A 21,034-nucleotide genomic window follows, 5' to 3' on the forward strand; every position below is an offset into this window, starting at 1 on the left:
ATTTCACATATGAGTGAAATCATATGGTATTCGTTTTTCTCTGACTCATTTCGCTTAACATAATACTCTGTAGCCCCATCCACACAGTTGGGTTTTGTTGCTGGTGATGGTTTTTCTTTTTAACTGAGGACATGCATTAAAATCACTTGTCCTGTTGTATCTGAATCTCTAAGTCTGGATCTGGCCAATCTGAATCTCTAGGATTGGATCTAGCCAATGTATGTTAATATATTGCTGAAGAAATTTTGATGTTCAGCTATGGTTATGAACATCTCTGTTTTAAATACTCTGAAAGAGGAAATATTTCAGATTCATGAAACAATATTAAATTTGTGATTTAAAATGTACATAGGCATGATCCATTTATTCCTTGTATAATTTCTATAGTTTTTCTTTAATCCACAAGTAATTGAATTAGAAATCAAAGTCACTATATAGAAAATATACAATTTACAAAAAAAATCGTTCTTCTAAATAACCTATCATCAAATCACAGTGCACATTTACGAAAAGAAACAACAAAAACATAGTATCGAAAATTGTGGACTACAGTTCACAAAGGAGAATTTATAATTTTAATGACTGGTATTAGAAAAAAGTTTAAAACAGTGTTTTAAATCCCTGCTTTAATATTAGGAAAGTATGAAAAATAAATGAATAAAATTAGGAAAATATCAAACTAAGTTCAAAGTTAGAGTAAATAATAAAGCTATAAGCCAGAAACAAAGTGAACACAAAATTAAAGAAAATTAAAAAATCCAAAATCTGTTTTTTTTTAATTATTGATTAACTCTTAGACTGATAAAATAAAGAGAAAATACAAATTACCAATATCAGGATTGATGCAAGTTTTTTAACTATGTAGATTTTAAAGGATAATGGGAAATATTATTTATAACTTTATGGCAAAAAGTTCAGCAGCTTAAATGATACAGATGAGCTCCTTGTAAAACTAATTTAGCAAAACACATGATTAAATAATAAATATGTGGATGGGCTCCATAATAAGTAAATTGAATCCATTATCAAAAACCTTCCAAGAAAGGAAAGCACAGACCTAAACTCGGATCTTTAAAAAAATTTAGGAAAAATACTAACTCTACACAAGGTTTGGAGAAACAAGAGGTAGGGGAAAGAAGTTTCAACTCATTTTTGACACGAATATAAATAATTCTGACACTAAAACTTCTCAAAGAAGTTTTGAGAAGTTATGAGAAATGAGTATATAGACTAATATCTTGCATTAACACAGACACAAAACTTCCTTAGCAATTTGTTAACCAGTTACTGAACAATATATAAAATGGCAAATACATCATGGTCATTGAAATTTACTTTCTGGAATATAAGTTTGGTTTAACATGTATAAATCAACCCAGGCAGTCACTCCAAATAACAAATAAGAAAATTCATCTAATAATTTCAAGATATATAGAAGATTTTTTCTTAATATTTACTTTTGAGAGAGAGAGAGAGTACAAGTGGGATAGGGGCAGAGAGAGAGAGCACAGCCGGGTAGGGGCACAGAGAGAGAGAGAGTTCTCTGTGACTCGGATGCTTAACAAATTGAGCTACCCAGGCGTCCCGCAAAAGAATTTTTGAAAAAAATTAATTCATAATTTAAAACTCTGAGAAAAATAGAAATAGAAGACACCTTCCTCAAATGGATAAAATGTCTCCGGACAATACTCATTTCTAAAATCAGTTGTGGATGTTGACTATCTTTCCTCTAGAAACCAGAAATAAGGCAAAGATGCTTACTCTTTCTAATCAACCTTGCAATCCAGACTATTTTGTTCCATAAGACAATGAAACATTAAGATTGGAAAGGAAGAAGTAAAATTGTCTTTGTTCATAGAAGACGTGCTTGAGTGGACTATCCAGTAACATCTACAAAAAGAATGATTTAGGGAGGGGCACCTGGGTGACTCAGTCAGACATCCCACTTTTGGTTGATTCTTGGTTTCCACTCAGGTCATGATTTCACAGTTCCTGAGTTCAAGCCCTGTGTTGAACTCGATGCTGACAAGGCAGAGCTTGCTTGGGATATTCTCTCTCTCTCTCTGTCTCTCTCTCTGTCTCTCTCTCTCTCTCTCTCTCTCTCTCTCTCTCTCTCTCTCTCTCTGCCCTTCCCCTGTTTGTGCTCTCTTTCTCTCTCTCAAAATAAATAAATTGGGGCACGTGGGTGGCTCAGTTGGTTAAGCATCTGACTTCGGCCCAGATCATGACCTCATGGTTCTTGAGTTCGAGCCTTGCATCAGGCTTTGTGCTGAAGGCTCAGAGCCTGGAGCCTGCTTCAGATTCTGTGTCTCTCTCTCTGCCCCTCCCCTGCTCACCCTCTGTCTTTCAAAAATGAAGAAACATTTAAAGAAATTTTTTAAATAATATAAATAAAAATAAACTTAAAAAATTATTTAGAGCTGTTAAGTGAATGTAATAAGATTGTATGATATAGGCTCTAATTACATAAGTTATGAAATCTTGCCATTTGTAACAACATGGATGGAGCTAGAATGTATTATGATAAGCAAAGAAAGTCAGGGAAAGTCAAATACCATATGATTTCACTCATATGGAATTTAAGAAACAAAACAGATGAACATGGGGAAAGGAAGGAAAAATAAGAAGAAAAAAAACAAAGAGGCAAACCATAAGAGACTCTTAAATACAGAGAACAAACTGAAGGTTGCTGGAGGGGTGTTGGGTGGGGGGATCGCCAAGATGGATGATGGGCATCAAGGAGGGCACTTGTTGGGATGAGCACTGGGTGTTACATGTAAATGATGAGTCACTAAATTATTCTCCTGAAGCCGTTAATACACTATATGTTAACTAACTTGGATTTAAATAACATTTTTTTAAATTACATATTTTTAAATATAACTGGAAAAATTTAAAAATATAAATTTAAGAACACAGTATAATTTGCAATACCATAAAAAAACTACTTAGAGGTAAATTTATTGAAATATGTTCAAGAAAACTAAAGGGCGATTGGGTAGCTCAGTCAGTTAAGTGTCCGACTTTGGCTCAGGTCATGATCTCATAGTTTACAAGTTCAAGTCTTGGATCAGGCTCTTTGCTGTCAGCATATAGCCCGCTTGAGATCCTCTGTCCCCCTTTCTGTCTGCCCCTCCCCTGCTCATGCTTGCTCTTGGTCGCTTGCTCTTTGTCTCAAAAATAAACATTAAAAGGGGTGCTTCAGTGGCTCAGTTCGTTAAGTGTCTAACTTTGGCTCAGGTCATGATCTCACAGTCTATGAGATTATTGGGCTCTGTGTGAATTTTTGAGAAAAATTGTGTATATATATATATGTTTGTGTGCGTGTGTGTGTGTGTGTACATATATACACACACACGCATATGTATAAACCTATATTTTTATTCATATACATAATATATATTTTCTGATTCACAGACATCCTTTGTACTTTATACCTACCAAAACAACTAAAATTAAAGACTAATGACATAACAGCAAAGGTGTAGAGTATCTGACATGTTCAGCATTGGTGGTAGGTGTAAAATAGTACAGTCACTTTGGAAAACCACTTGATGTTTGTAAAGTAAAGTTAAACATATGTGTGCTGTATGTATGATTGAGCATTTCCACTGTACCTTACCCAGGAGAAGTTCACAAAAATCAGTTTAATTCTCTTTCATTTTCACTGGGAAGATTTTATAGGACCCCAAAATAGCCATGATCTTAATACTCTAGTTCTCACTTCCTATGTAAATTTACATATGCCATAAGCAATTCAATAAATTTAACCTGTTGGGAATAGATAGCATTTTTCTACTTTTTTGCCTAAATCTGGTCCTGCTGGTAATAGCATCTCTCCCTTTACCTCTCTGGGACATCAAGAAATTTTCTAGACCAGGATGCAGTTAGAGTCCATTTTTAAAGTTTTTATTAAACCACACACACACACACACACACACACACACACACACACACACAGAGTCAACATATTTTTTTTATATTTTCTATTTTGAAACAATTGGTTAATTCATAAAGAATGCAACAAGTCAAAAAGGTTGTTCTGTCTCGATATACCTAGTTTTTGAATTTAGATCTCTGGCTATATATATATATATATATATATATATATATATATATATATATGGAAACATAATAACTAGTACTTCATCTTAACCATGGTGCAATGGAAAACAGGTGCCACAAAAACCTGCCTTCACTTCAGGTGTAGTGCACACATTTAATCATTTCAAAATCAGTCTCAGTGTCTCTGAGCTTTTTTTTTTCCTTAATCTCAAGATTCCTTTTAATTTTTTTTTATTTGAGTATAGTTGGCACACAGTGTTACACTAATTTCAGGTGTGTAGCATAGTGATTGGACGAGTTTATATGTTATGCTTTGCTCACAGCAAGTGTAGCTGCCATCTGTCACCATACAACACTATTACAGTGTCATTGACTGTATTCCATATGCTGTGCCTTTTATTCTATGACTTATTTCTTCCATTACTTGAAACCTGTATGTCCCCTCCTCCTTCATGCATTTTGCCCATCCCCACAATCCTCCTCCCCTCTGACAACCATCACTTTGTTCTCTGTATCTATAGGTCTGATTCTTCATTTTGTGTTAGATTACACATATGTGTGAGCTTTAAGTAAAGAAGGTGCCCATTGTTAGCATTGTGGAATGTCATGCATTCATGAGTTAGAAAGGGAAACTGGGTTTGGGTTTTCCTAAATAAAAAATTGAGATCCCAAAGTAGGAGACATGGGGATCTTTATTTTTTATGACAAAAATCTATTTTTATATTACCACTGGAAATAAGTTGTTTTTTTCCTTTTAAAGGAGTAAACGTGTAACTGTATTTGTATGACTTTTTTTTCTTAGTCTTAAAATCTTTAATCTTTGTATACAATAAACCTGCCCTTACTCTTACCTTTAACTGTATCTCTGGTATATCTTTGAAATGTATAATAAAGTCAAAGAATAAGGGCTCTCAATAATGTTATACTTATTTTGATTTGAAATGGCTACAGACAATCATTATATGTGAGTTTCATAACATATCCTGCTGGCTGACTTTGGATTTTTGTATTCTGCATCAGATATATGACAAATAAAGCCATAAAGTACTTGGCAGAAAGTTTTCCAGGGACAGACTGGGTCTGAGTCACTCTTGTATTTGCTCTAGAGGTCTCTTTTTTAAGGCAAAACTCAACTGTCACATGGTTATTGTCTTGGTGAAAGATGACTCTAGGTGTAGTATGGTGAAATTCGCTGTCTTTTTTTTAACATTTTCTAGAGTAGTGTTTCTCAACCTGGGTTTATTATTAATGCCTTGCCTGCAGTGGACATTTGCAATGTCTGAGATATTTTTATCACAATTGTGTGTATCTTTTGGTTTGGGCGGGGGGGGGGGATGTATACACAGTGCTGATAGTGGCATCTAGTGGGTAGAGACCAGGGATGCTGCTAGCTACTTACACTGCAGAGTACCTCCCTGCCCCCTGCCCAATCCTCCAATAAGTAGTTATCCTTCCTAATAAGTCAATAGTGTTAAGATTCTTATACCTTGTTCTATATCAAGGTGAATTCCTAGGCAAGATGGTAGGAGAGGACCTTATTAATGCAACTTGAGGGATGAAAAAAAAGGTATAGTCAATATGGGATCCAAAAGTTAATACTGGAAGTTTAAGAAGTTCACGTTTTAGATAGCCCCATTCTTTGTAAAAACCTCTCTTACTTCCTTCAGTAACCTTAGGTCTATTCAGTATTAGAAATGGAAGGGTTGGGTTGACTGATACAACCTGAGTTGGAGGAAAAGGCAGGAAGAGGAGAAACATTTGAATTGTGCTGTTGAGGTTTTGATGAACAAGAGTATTAAAGAGGAATAAGTGGGGAGGGGGAAAACTGAACTGAAAGGAGAAAATTTCTTCTATCAACTGTAAGTTGATAGCCATGACACAGAAATGTAAGTCCAGAATTAAGGTCCTGTCATAGAATTCAGAGGAAAAAGCACAAAATTATTTTCTGCATCTCAAATTCTCTTGTAACTGAATTGAAAGTTGCCATTTGAACCCAAAGAAATATAAGATTTTGTTATTAAGGACTCGTTTGTGTGCTTCATTAGCTAACAATGAGGCCATTTGATTATGAATTGAACCACACGTTCCTTCTATGATACATGAGAGTTTTAGGATTATACCAGAAAACAACATAAAGAAATAGTCATAGAACCAAAAATAAGTTTTTAACTCTTTGTGTGAAGTTCTCTGAAAGTCATGCAGTGCTCATGATAATAGTAATGCCATCAATATTTTATTGTGCTTCAACATTTTAAAGTAATTATTATACAGTGTAATTCTGTCATGTTACATGCCAAAGTACAGATTGCTTTGTAATCATCAGCAAGTCCCTCACCCTTTAATTATTACACATACGTTGAACCCTTTTACTGATGGTAGTCCTTTATGATTGCATTATAAGGGAGTAGGCACTAGGGACTTTTAAAGCCCATTTTGTTTATTTTCAAGAGTCGTATTTTATTTTTCTTCAAAAGTACTGTCCAAAATAAAAACCAGTTACATTCTTTCTATTTCATAGTTCATACTTTCACCTTTGTTCCAAGTCTACATAGTTAAAAGGCTTACATAATTGAAGGTCTTCTTTCCCTACCTCATTATAACACAACATAAATTAAGCATAAGGAAGCTACTATCGTCAAACTTCCCATGTCTGCATAATCTGCTTTTCATTGCAAAGTATTTTTGCCTACCCAGTATTTCTCAAGGAGAATACAGTTAGTATTTAATCTTCTTTCTGTTGGGATGCCCCACTTATTACCAAAGGTTTAGCATCCTTGATACATGCTCTCTAAAAGTCAGTAGACTCCTCAGTCACTGTGACATTAAAAAAACAAACAAACAAACAAAAAAAAAAAAACAAGGGGCGCCTGGGTGGCTCAATCGGTTGAGTGTCTGACTCTTGATTTCTGCTCCAGTCACGATCTCACGGTTCATGAGTTTGAGCCCCACATCAAGCTCTGTGCTGACAGTGAGGAGCCTGCTTGGGAGTCTCTCTCTTCCTCTCTCAGTGCCACTCTCTCTCTCAAAAATAAAGTTTAAAACAAAACAGAAAACAAAAACAAAACAAAAAAAACATTCCCAGAGATTTCCAAATAGGCTCCAAGAGGTGAAAGTTCCCTGAATGAGAACCATGAAACATTTTATTCTGTATGTTACAAAATACAGTATGATAAAAAAAAAATGAAGTAAGGATCACATTCAAAAAGATTTATCCAAAACTATGCATATATTTCACTGAAATGAATGAATTAGTTAAGTCTTGGATCAAAACAGCCTATGATGTTGCTTGAGAATGTATATGCTAAACACATACTCTCGTTTATAATGAATAATAATGGACATCTCTGTATACTAAAGAGAATAAATATAAAGCTAACTAGAGCATTTCAGTTATTTTAAAATATAAAAATTGACAAGAGGACTTACAATCTTGGTACAGACATTTCCACCACCTATGATTTGCCAGGACCTAAGTAAGCACTGTAAGTTCAAATTAATGATGTTGAGAGGTGACATCATAAAGAGGCCAAGAGCACTGGGAGTTAAAGGGGAAAACAAAAGCAATCGCTTTAACTTGTATTTTATGTTTTCTAATAGTCTAAGATTTGTGTTTTCTTTCACTCATTATTACTGACAGACTACAACTGATGGTTTAAAAATAACCAGTTGGTTTTACATCTTATAAAATTCTTGTTTCAGTTTTTCATGTAATTTTAATTTATTGACTAATAAGACAAAAAGATGAATCTGAGTATCTATTAAAATAAATTGTAATCCTAACTTCCTTGATATTCATGTGTCTTTTATTAAATTCTTTGTATAACTTTGTGCCTTTTACCTTTTCCCATCTTAAACACACGGGTTGCTCATAGATACAAGATTTTAAAGAAGGCTAGGTGCTTACTAAAATTTGAATTTAGGAGCACGTCAGTAGCTCAGTCAGTTTAGCATCTGGCTCTTGATTTCAACTCATGTCATGATCTCACAGTTGATGACCATTGGACTCTGCTGTGGCAGTGCAGAGCCTGCTTGGGATTCTCTCTCTGTCTCTCTTTCTACCCCTTCCCTCCTCTTTCTCTCTCTCGCTCTCGCTCTCGCTCTCAAAATAAATAAACTTTTTTTTTTTTAAATTATCAAGTTACTGATAGATCTCAGGTCATTTTTACTATACCCACCCTCCACCCCACTAACAGATGAATGCAAATACAAGTAGTATTTGAACATGCTGCCATTATCTTGCTCCTTTTAGGGAAATTCAGCTGATTTTTTTCCCCTTAAGGAATAGTTTGATTAAACTTCAGCTACTGTAGATCAGTTACAAAAATCTCAGGGGTTTTAAATCAGTGAAACTTATTATCTTATGTCTCAGACCATGGTAAGCTCTAGGGTGGTTGAGGTAGGAGGTTTCCATAACAAGATTTAAAATTTTTTAATGTTTATTTTTGAGAGAGAGAGAGTGAGCAAACAAGGGAGGGGCAGAGAGAAAGGGAGACACAGAACCCAAAGCAGGCTCCAGGCTCCAAGCTGTCAGTACAGAGCCAGACACAGGGCTCAAACCCACGAACTGCAAGATCATGACCTGAGCTGAAGTCCGGCGGTTAACTGAGCCACCCAGGTGCTCCTCCAAAACAATGTTTAGTAATTCAGGTTTCTCTGATTTAATGGCTTCATTATCCACTAACAACACTATTAATGCTGTTGGTTTTTTGCAAAGTGATGATTAGCAAAGTATGATTTCTGAATCCACAGTATTTTGTTAAGACTTTATAATAAATACCTGGTTTATGAAAGTAGGTATACCCAGTGCATTTCTTCTGTCAGCATGTAGTAAGGTCCAGATCATTACTGGGCAGCCAACAATACTTGCCTTCTGCACCATGACCTCTTGAGTTAATCTCTCAGTCGTTTTAACTGTATGTAATCTTTTAAGATCTCAGAGAGCTAATGATCTTTTTATTCTAAGTTTGTATTAATTTTCTATTGCTGTATAACAAATTATCACAAACTTAGTGTTATAATAGAAAACATAATCTCATAATTCTGGGGGCACCTGGGTGGCCCATTTGACTAAGCTTCTGACTTCAGCTCAGTTCATGATCTCGTGGTTCGTGAGTTTGAACTGTCAGCTCAGAGCCTGGAGCCTGCTTCAGATTCTGTGTCTCCCTCTCTCTCTCTGCTCCTCCCCTGCTCATGCTCGCTCGCTCTCACTCTCTCAAAAAATAAACATTAAAAAAATCTTATAATCTCATATTCTGTAGTTCAGAAATCTCAGGTTCAGTTGGTTCCTCTGCTCAGTGTCTCATAGGCTGAAGTCAATTTGTTGACTAGTCTCTTATCTGGAGGCTCTGAGAAACAATCTATTTCCAAGCAACATTCCACTTGCAGAATTCAGTTCTTGTGGCTGGTTCTGATGTCTGTGTTTTCTTGTGTGTTATCACTGTCTGCTACTTTTTGCTCCTAGAAGGTGCCTATATTCCTTCTCAGATGACCCCCTCCCTCTTCAAACCAGCAGCGTTTCAAATCCTTCTCCTAGTTCATATCTGTGTTCTTTTTCTCCCTTCGTCCACTGTTACCAGATGAGGAAAATTTTGTTTTCTAAACAGCTCATTGGGTACATTAGGCCCCTGTAGATATCTCTCAGAAGGTCACCTGTCCCTCATAACAGATCATAACCATGGGGATAATAACTCTTCATAGTCACAAGTCCCACCTGTGCTCAAAATGAAAGGTCATTGGAGGTCATTCTTCACATTCTGCCTATGGCTTCACATAAAGCCAAAATTAGACTAAAGTCTTACTTTATTTGAGGCTTATGAGAAATATATCAGCCTGATATATGTTATTTTTATGTCCTAAGATTTTGCCAATGTCTATCCAGCAGCACTATGATTATATACAAGCATTTTGTTGTTTTTTAAAAGGCCATTCAGCTTAGTAAGTATGTCTTCAAATATAAATATTGTACTTAAAAACTATGTGTAAAATAAAAATATAAAAGTATAAATAGATAATATATTTTAAGTGTTTTATAGGTTATAAAATAATTTGTGTATATTAACTCATTTTTTCTTATAATAATACAGTATGAAGTGGGTACAGTTGGTCCTTGATATTTACAGCTATTTCCTAACATTTTATAATAGATTACCAATTTAAAAGTATGGTTATATAATTTTGCCCATAAAAGATAGATCATTAGATAGATAGGTAGATTGATTATTCAAGCTTGTGCTGGTTTCAAAGTTCACAGAATTATGTATACAATATATGTATGTGATTATTAACTTATTTATGTATCCATGTATCATCAACTTATTTATTTCTCTCTGTGTTGCTTAAAAGATTTAAGACACCTAACAAGGGTATTATAAATGTAGAAATAAAATTATTAAATATAATTTAAGCTATTTGTATTGTATAGTAGTTTGTATCATTATTGTAAAGATTAACCACAAAATTATATAAATATCTAAAGTTTTTTTATTTTTAAATGTAACTAAAATGTTAAGTGATCAGCATGATAAAATATTGTAAAATGAACAAAGTTTTTAACAATGATCTCAGTTACAAATGGATTATTACTGGTAGCCTATGATCTATTCAAATTGTTAACCTTATGCCCTCCCCAAAAGTGACCACAATTATCATAACTATTATACTATTAATTTGTCTGTTTTTGAAATCCTATAATAGTATGTAATATGTATTTTCTTTAATGTGGTTTCTTTCAATATACACTTTTATATTCATCCATCTAGTTGCATATGTTTGCAGTTTGTTCATAATTTTTCTGTATGTGTAATTATTTGTGTATTATAGCATTATATTTATATAACATTGTTTATATATTCTTAAATTGATGAATTTATTTTACATCTAATTTTAACTATTTTTAATTATTTTATTATGGTCAATTTTTCATATGTATTTTGGCAGACATGATCATATGTGTATGTTGATATATAACATTTATAAAAGTATTTGATGGTGGGGTTTAATGATGCTCAACTTTAGACAATGCCAAATAATTTTCCAAAGTATCTGTATCACTGGAGGTGTATGAGAGAGATCTCTTGTTCATCCCTGTCCTCTCAACAGTGGTTTTTATGAATTATTTTAATTTTAGCTAGTTTGAAGTTATGTGATTGTATATCACTGTCATTTTAAATTCAATTTCCTGATTATTGATTAGGAACACTGGTGAAAGAGCAGGTGTAGGGAAAACAACAACAACACATAACCTACCAAAGGAGAAAAAGAAGAATTATAGCAAACTTTTCATAAAAAAATTACATAAGCCATAGATGTATTAAAAGCAAAAGAGAAATTTATATAACATATTGAAATAATAATTAGAATGTTTGCCTGGGTGGTTCAGTCGATTAAGCCTCTTGATTTTGGTTCAGGTCATGACCTCACCGTTTGCAGGATCAAACCCCACATCAGCACAGAACCTGCTTGGGATTCTCTCTCTCAACATCTCTTTCTGCCCCTCCCCTGCTGCTGCTCACCCTCTCTCTAAAAAAAAATAAACATTAAAAAAATTAAGAAGAATAAATAACAACTAGAAGCTGGAATGACTGTATTAACTTTGTACAAAGTAGGTATCAGACCAAGAAATATAACCAAGGATTATATTTCCTAGAATATTGCATAGGGGCACCTGAGTGGCACAGTCAGTTAAGCATCTTTTTTATAGCTAAGTAATATTCCTGTGTGTGTGTGTGTGTGTGTGTGTGTGTGTGTGTGTGTGTGTGTGTCCCCTAAATCTTTTTTATCCATTCGTCTATTGATGGACACTTGGATTGCTTTCATACTTTGGCTATTGTAAATAATTCGTTAATAAGCATGGATGCATATATCTTTTGGAATTAGTGTTTTTCATTTTCATTGAGTAAATCCCCTGCATTGGAATTACTGGATCATATAGTAATTCTACTTTTACACTGTTATCTGCAGTGGATGCACCAGTTTGCATTGCTACTGACTGTGCATGACTATTCCTTTTCCTCTACATCCTTACCAACACTTGTTGTTTCTTGTGTTTTTGATTTTAGCCATTCTGACTGGTGTGAGGCGATAGCTCATTGTGGCTTTGATTTGCATTTCTCTGATGAGAGGTGATATTGAGCATGTTTTCCTGTTTGATAACCATCTGTATGTCTTCTTTGGAGACATGCCTGTTCATATCTTCTGCCCAGTTTTTAAAATGGGATTATTTGCTTTTGGTGTTGAGTTGCAAAAAATTCTCCATATACTTTGGATACTAACCCTTTATCAGATATATCATTTTCAAATATCTTGTCCCATTTAATAGCTTGTCTTTTTATTTTGTTGATTTTTTATTTTGCTGTGCAGAAACTTAATTTTTATGTAGTCGCATTCTTTTATTCTTACTTTTATATCCCTTGCCTCAGGAGACCTATGTAGAAAAGTGTTGCTATTGCCAAAATACTACTAATGCTCTCTTCTAGGACTTTTATGATTTCAGGTCTCACATTTAGGTCTTTAATCCTTTTTGAGTTTATTTTAATATATGCAGAAAGCGGTCCAGTTTTATTCTTTTGCATGTACCTGTCCAGTGTTCCCAGCATCATTTATTGAAGAGACTCTTTTTCCCATTGGATATTCTTGCATCCTTTGTCAAAGATTAATTGACCATGTATGGTGGATTTATTTCTGGACTCTATTCTGTTCCATGATTTATATTTTCCTTGTGCCAGTACCATACTGTTTTGGTTATGGCAGCTTTGTAGTATATATTCAAATCTGGGATTGTGATATGTCCAGCTTAGTACTTCTTTTTCAAGACTGTGTTGGCTATTCAGAGTCTTCTATAGTTTCATACACATTTAAGAATTTTCTAGTTCTGTGAAAAACTGTGGACGTTTTGATAGGGATTGCATTATATCTGTATATTGCTTTGGGTAATATGGACATTATAACATTTGTTCTTCCAATCCAGGAGCATGGAATACCATCCCATTTGTGTCATCTTCAGTTTCTTTCATCACTGTTTTATAGTTTTCAGAATACAAATCTTTTACCTCCTCGGTTATGCTTATTCCTAGGTATTTTATTATTTTTGGTGCATTTGCAAATGGGGTTGTTTTCTTAATTTCTGTTTCTGTTGTTTCATTATTAAGTGTATAGGAATGCATTAGATTTCTGTATATTGATTTTGTATCCTGTGACCCTACCGAATTCATTGATGAGTTCTAGTAGTTTTTTGGTGGAGTCGTTGGGTTTTTTTATATTTAGTGTTATGTCATCCACAAATAGTGAATGTTTTACTTCTTCCTTACTAATTTGAATGCCTTTTATTTCTTTTCATTATCTGATTGCTGTGTCTAGGACTTCTAGTACCATGTTGAATAAAAATGGTAAGAGTTGACATTCTTGTCTTATTCCTGACCCAAGAGGAAAAGCTCGCAGTATTTCACCATTAAGTATGATGTTAACTATGGGTTTTTTGCTTGTTTTATTTTAATATTTACTTATTTATTTTGGAGAGAGAGAGCACACACATGAGTGGGGGAGGGACAGAAAGAGGAAGAGAGAAACCCAAACAGCTCTGCACTGTCAGCACAGGGACCTAGATGGGGCTCGATCTCCTGAACCACAAGACCTGAGCCAAAATATTCAGTCCAATATGAGGTGCTTTGAGGGCTTAGTCAGCTAAGTGTCCTATTCCTGATTTTAGCTCAGGTCATGATCTCATGGTTTGTGAGATCCAGCCCTGCATTGGGCTCTGTGCTAACAGTGCAGAGCCTGCTTGGGATTTTCTCTCTCTCTCGGTCCCTCTTCCACTCATGAGAGCTCTCTGTCTCTCAAAATAAATAAATAAGCATTTAAAATATTCAGTCCAAACAATAGGAGACTATTTATTCAGGTTTTTAGGTAAGTGTATGCAGCTTTCTCCAAAATAGAGCATATCATCAACCATAAAAAGATCTTGAAAATATACATCATGCAAAGTATGTTCATGGGCCATAATGGAATTAAACTAGAAAATAATAAGAAAATATCCAGAAAGTCACCAGCTATTTAGAGATTAAACAAAATTCTTGTAGGGGCACCTTGGGTGGCTCAGTCCATTAAGCATCCAACTCTTGATTTCAGCTCAGGTCATGATGTCAAGGTTTGTGAGTTTGAGCCCTGCGTCGGGCTCTGTACTGATAGTATGGGGCCTGCTTGGGATTCTTTCCCCTCTCTCACTCTCTTTCTCTGTCTCTCAAGTAAATAAATAAACATTAAAAAAACCCACAAAATTCTTCAAATAGCACAGGTATCAAGAAAACTCAAGTGAATATATAAGTTTGCTTAACTTTTTATTTTAACTCATTTTTGAATTGCCAATAAATTGTAAAATAGTATAGGTTTCCCTGTCACATTTATCCAAATCCCCCTGATGTTACCAACTTGTATCCAAACCAAAACTTACATTAACATTATTCACAATGAGCAAAACTATGAAATTAGGCTCAATCAATATTTTTTCTTTCTCTGGATCTAAAATCAAATACTTCTCTAAGCCCTGGTCCCTTATATAAAAACCAAGATATTAACAGATATTTACTGCCAGCTGCTGGTTTTGCGTATCTGTTTTTTTGAAGATGTTCCACAGATATGTCAAATTAAAGAAGTTAAAACAGAAGAAAAAAGTCTTCCCCTTATCCAGAAAGTATTACTTCTTTTCAGGTTAAAATATTCTTTCTCATGGGGCACCTAGGTGGCTCAGTCAGTTGAGCATCCAACTTCGGCTCAGGTCATGATCTTGTGGTCTGTGAGTTTGAGCCCCACGTTGGGCTCTGTGCTGACAACTCAGAGCCTAGAGCCTGCTTCAGATTCTGTGTCTCCTCCTCTCTCTGCGCTTCCCCTGCTCACACTGTGTCTCTCTCTCAAAAATAAACATTAAAAAACTTAAAAACTAAAGAATAAGATACTCTTTCTCAACATCAAATTAAAACTTATGTTAGAAAGCAATTTAAAAATACAAAAATACACATAATGGAATTTGTTCTTTTAACTCACTTCACAGAGATAACAGCTTTGAAATCACAATATAGTGTTTATACCACAAAAGAAGTGTAAAATTATAATCAATAGATTTTAAATGATGGAATATCATTTATTCCACACAAATACTTATTAAATTGAGATGATATTATGAATACAGATTTATATATTTTCTGGACTTATCATTATCTTGAAACCCATTTATGATTAAAATAAAATGAAAATTGAATTGCTCAATAAAAATCGTGGGAATAGGTTGAAAACACATAGGAGCCAAGCTGAAAGATCTTCCAACAGCAAAATCTGGAACAATTTGAAAACAAAATAATATGTGTGTTGGACTGTAATCCATGAAATAGTGTAAATATCCATGAGTTCATAAATAGTTGTATAAATAAATTAAGGGAGAGAAAAGAGACAACTCATCCTTAGAGAATAAATCCAGTAATAAATGCAGAAGCATTGAAGGACCTAGAAAATGTCATTAGAATATGACATGAATAATTAAGTGTGAATTTAAAACACTGAATAGAAGAATCACCACTATAGAAATGTAGTTGTTATATTGCATACAAACAAGTGACTCAGTCAGATTGCAAATTAGAATGGCAAATGTTTAAACCATTTTGATACAACAGCTTTTCAAATGTGATACTTTAATCATTTATCTGCCTATATTTTAGACCTCTATATTCTTGTGTATATTTGTGAAATCATCTTAAATCCTGTATATGTATATTTAATATTTTGTTACAAAATGTTCACATTTTTGTTTTTGCTTCTCAAAATAAATCAATGAATTTAGAAGACTCTGGGTCACAAACAGAAATACAAAATTTTCTATATATTTTTTTCAATTTGGTCTTGTAAGAGTGTTTTGACAGGTCAGTGACTATTTGATCAAACTAAACTCATGGGAGAGAGATCTTAAACCAAACTTGCCGTTAGGCCAGAGGTTCAGGGCTGATGGAGCTCCAGCATATATGTGTGTGGGTGTGGGTGTATGTCTGTGTGCCTGTATGCATATGTGTGTGTGAGTGTACGTGCATGTATGTACACACATAGTTCTCCAAAGAGCTTGCAGGAATAGGGTGAGAGGGGTAGGGATGAGAAAAATCAGAGTCAGCTCTTGGATCAGAAAAAGTCTAGAGCAACTTGGCCCTTGGCAGGAATGCTTGGTGGGCCAACTCCTTAACTTGATATACAAGTTATAGATTAATTTATATGGCATGTGGGCTTACAGCTGTATTCTTGTCGTAGCCCCAGCAGATGTTAGAGGAGAGTATAATCTGAATCACAATTTTTGCAACTTTAGTCAGATCTTTTTTCACACTAACTTTTGTTATTATGTAGTCTTTTTCTTATCTGTAGCATTATGTCATGCCTTGATCTATGAACCTATAAACTATGTGCAGTAGCAGAGTAAGAGAATAATAATGTCCAACAGTAATTATATCAATGTAGATAAAGGTATCAATTTGGCATAGTTCACCAGAGTTCACAGAAAAGAGTTAAAAAATTAATTAAGAATATAAATAGAGAATATCTGTAAAGACACATGAAAACTATGTTTGCATTATACATATATGTAAAGGATCTTAACATTTAGTGTGAAAGGATTAGACGTAAACAACTCTATGTATTGATACTGTTGTGCATAGATGTTTTCAGTTAATATCCATCACATATTCCCATGTGTAATTCATTAGCAACTATTCATATCTCTTTAGTCATTAGACATTTGAAATTATTTTTCTCCTGCCCACTGTAGACAAATCAGGTAAACAGTTTCTCTTATTTAATGATACTCTATAAATTTATAACAACCCACATTCTTCAATTTACAGTGAGGGAATTAGAAAGAAAAAGAGATGATTTTGCAAATGCTATCTAAACCACTTTTTCAGAGCTATGCTCACCAGTGTCATATCCTGGGATCTCATGGTTCCTGCATATATATCAACTAATCTCAGTTTTCCTCTTAAACTCCAAACTCCCAGATCAACTCAAATATTCAATGTAGATTCTAGCAACATATATGTAAATATATCTAATAAAGGTGATTATAAAACTGCAAAAGACATAAAAGGCAGACTACAGAATAGGAAAATATATTTGCAAATGAAATATCTGATGAAGGGTTAGTATCCAAAATATATAAAGAACTTATGAAACAACACCCCAAAAACAAATAATCCAATTTAAAAGTGGGCAGAAGACATGAATAGACATTTTTCCAAAGAAGATGTAGAGATAGCCAACAGATGTATGAAACGTTGCTCAATATCACTCATCATCAGGGAAATACAAATGAAAACTACAATGAGATATCACCTTACACCAGTCAGAATGGCTAAAATCAACACAAGAAACAATAGGTGTTGGTGAGTATGTAGTAAAAGGGGAGCCACACTGTTGGTGGGAATGCAAACTGGTGCAGTCATTCTGTGAAACAGGATGGAGGTTCCTCAAAAAAGTTAAAAATACAACTACCCAGCAATTGCACTAGGTATTTACCCAGAGGATACAAAAACACTAATTTAGAGGGATACATGCACCCTGATGTTTATAGCAGCGTTATCTACAATAACCAAATTGTGGAAACAGCCCGTGTCCATCGACTGATGAATGAGTAAAGAAGAAGTAGTATATATACAAAATGGAATATTAGTGATGACAAAGAATGAAATCTTGCAATTTGCAATGACATGGATAGAACTAGAAAGTATTAAGTGAGTCAGAGAAGGACAAATACCATATGATTTGTCTCATGTGGAATTTAAGAAACAAAACGAATGAACAAAAGGGAAAAAAGGAAGAATGAGAAAGGCAAACCAGGAAACAGGCTTTTAACTCTAGAGAACAAAATAATGGTTACCAACAGGGAGATGGGTGGGAGAATGAGTGAAATAGGTGATGGGGATTAAAGTGCCCTTGTTGTGATGAGTACCAGGTGTGGTACGAAAGTGTTGAATCACTATATTGTACACCTGAAACTAATATTACACTATGTTAACCAACTGAAAGTTAAAAACTTAAAACTGAAAAGACAAATGTAATGAGAATACTACAAAAAATGCAGAATTTACCTAGGGATAAAATTATTTCGCAGAGAAAGTGAAGGTGCATTACAGATTAAAGTAAGATTGAATTATCTACTGATTAATGATGTTTCTTAACATAAACCAAAATTGTGAGTGCAAAAAAATTAGATATTTCTAATACTATTATTGGTTTACAAAATATCTTATCCAAATAGATCTATATGGTGGCTGTTATTTTCCTTATTTTTTTCCCTTGAGTTTAGGGCTTCTTTTTCAAATTACTAGAATCTTGATGCACATCTGTCTAGGTCCTGTGAGACAGAACTCCCAATAATTTCTTATAAAGCTATCTAGGCTTCTATCGGAAATCCTAATATTTCTATTTATAAAGCTTTCTTTTGGTAAAAATATCTATTTCTGGGTTATAAAAAGTTTATTTTGTGTCAAGCACAACTATGTGTTCATTTAAATATATTTAATATATCTATGTATTGAGAAGTTATTAGAGATTTTTTTGTCATGTGCTCAGTTTACTGCCTGCCATGGTTTGTGCATTTCTGAAGGTGTCTGTGGATTTGAAGGCAGACCTTTACTTAACTATTGAAGTAACGTCTGAATTTCCACATCAAATATGAACATGTAAATATGGGGGGATTATCAGTGAGTTGAAACTGAAGTATTCTTCTCTTTCATATAATGACTGATGCAAAACAAACTTCATAGCTTTTTATATATTTGTGAATCATCAGTAGCTCTATCTTTAAAATATGAAGATACCTCAGATCCATATAGAAACTACCTGACATTGGTCTACAGGGACTATGGAAATTTAACAAGTGGCCTCTCTGTGACCCTCAAGAATTTCCTTTCTTTAAGCTGATGTCACCCATTCAGGAAGCATCAGGAGCGATCTGCCTCTTACCTGCTGCCTGGAAGAAAATAAATGATGAAAAATATTTTTTGAATAAATTAATAATTAGAAATCAAATAAACTATTGAATAAGAGATCAAGTAAATAAGTGCCACAGTCTTTACCATTGTCTTTCTTGGAAACACAACTTAGAATTTGAAAGAGGCAGTTTGGGCTTTTCACCCCCTTGTCCAAATGTCTGCAAAGTGTCAAAGTAGTCTCATAAAACATGTGTATTAATAAAGTTAGATCGAGTGTTTTCAGGCCTGATGAATTTTGACATATGGAAGAAATCAAGTTATTGCCATAGAAAAAGTGGTTTCCAAAATACTGATTAACTTGTATCGGTATATCAAAGATCTAAACATTCTTATTCTCAAAATTTTATCAGTAAATGTAGACAAAATTATTGATAAACTTTAAGAACTCTTTTTGTTGAAGTATAGTTGAAATATGATGATGCATAGTGATCCAACAATTTCATACTATCTCTAAGAACCTTAGATGTTTAAACCAGTGATTTAGTGTGCTCCATTAAACTCGACAATTAACATACATCTACTCTCCTCCATTTAATGCTGGTTATCAGTATGCATCTTTCTATGTGGGAATATTTCTTTAGCACATGTTGGAATCACCTTGAGAACCTATTAAATACTAATTGTTAAGACCCAACTCCAGAGTTTCTGATTTAATGATTCTCTAGTAGGCTTGTGAATTTGCATTTCTGACAAGTTCCCAGGTGTATATAATGCTTCTTTCTGGTCAGGGGACCATGTTGAAAACTCTTGTTTTATGCTATGACTTGATAAATTTGTAAATGATTATTTAATTTTGTTATAGGGGATTGTTAGAGTGAGTCATTATTACCATATGTAAACATCTATTGGTAATGACATCACATTGTCTTTTTTGGGGAAAAATGAAAATATCTTTCTTTTCCTGTATTAAAATAAAAATCTATATATAAAATGTATTCATCATTTGGGGATACTTTTCATAAGGAATAATCTAGGAAAAAATATAGATAAGAATTCTTAGTTCATCTTTTAATACATTTTATACTATATTTCATGTTTCTGTTAAAACCAAGAGAATGCAAATGCTATTGGATAAATAGTTTGTCATCAATGACATTTATCCATAAATCATTTTTGGCTTGGAAAATTACCTAAACTACATAGTTAGAAGATTGCTTTCCTTCCTTTGTGCTTAGCTGCAAATTTATTAGCTTCAGAATCGTCTTCCTCTGACAAATGTATTTTTTTGGGGGGGTTACCTAAGTGACAGTAATTAAACGGTTAGTGAAAGGGATGTTTAAACATGCAAGATATAACGTGCAAATTTTGGTTTTGCTGCTATGCCAAGTACAGAAAAACTTATACAAGTGACAACCATAGAACAAAATACATTGCCTTGAAGAGAACTGATTTTGATCACAAAATCTTCTTTTTACACTATTCCATTTCACTTTGATGTTAAAGTACATCTATTTTATTTGTTTGGGGATATTCTCCAAATGCAGGCATCTGTCAAACCCAAGCATCTTTTGTATTGTGAATGTCAAAACACAGTATTTCTTAACATGGGATTCTAGAGAAACCGCTTTGGCTAAATCAGTTGTTACAGGATTACAGATATGCAGCTTTTCACTCATACAACAGGTATTTATTAAATTTCTATGGCATATCAGGAGTTGTATTATTTATGATATGCAAATGCATGAATTTTGTTTCTTTAAATATATTAAAATAGAGAAATATGGGAGCAAATAATTTCAAACAAATTTAAGAAGTGTTATAAAAGTAAAAGTAAACAATTATCAAAGATTTACTTTACATTTTGTTATAATTCAATTAACAGAACAGGTTCCATTGTTATTATTATCCTGATTCCTAAGGGTAACATTTGATTAAATTGCAGATTGAGGGGTTGTACCTAGGTAATATGGCTCTGGAATCAGTTCTTTTAACCACTATGCATATAAATCATAATT

At 33.8% G+C, this 21,034-nt stretch overlaps 1 protein-coding gene across 12 annotated transcripts in view; it reads right to left on the bottom strand.

The window, feature by feature from the left end:
- The window catches only part of CYLC2 (cylicin 2), a 69,014-nt gene extending 61,469 nt beyond the window's left edge, over positions 1 to 7,545 (bottom strand). For all 12 annotated transcript variants that reach the window (XM_047830376.1, XM_047830375.1, XM_047830381.1 and 9 more), the window contains exon 1: positions 7,492 to 7,545. In XM_047830376.1, the coding sequence (XP_047686332.1) occupies positions 7,492 to 7,508 (17 nt within the window). In that variant the 5' untranslated portion in view covers positions 7,509 to 7,545. The remainder of the gene's footprint in view (positions 1 to 7,491) is intronic.
- Between the last annotated feature and the right edge of the window lie 13,489 nt (positions 7,546 to 21,034).

The sequence above is a fragment of the Prionailurus viverrinus genome, chromosome D4 (assembly GCF_022837055.1).
Source record: "Prionailurus viverrinus isolate Anna chromosome D4, UM_Priviv_1.0, whole genome shotgun sequence".
NCBI lineage: Eukaryota > Metazoa > Chordata > Mammalia > Carnivora > Felidae > Prionailurus > Prionailurus viverrinus.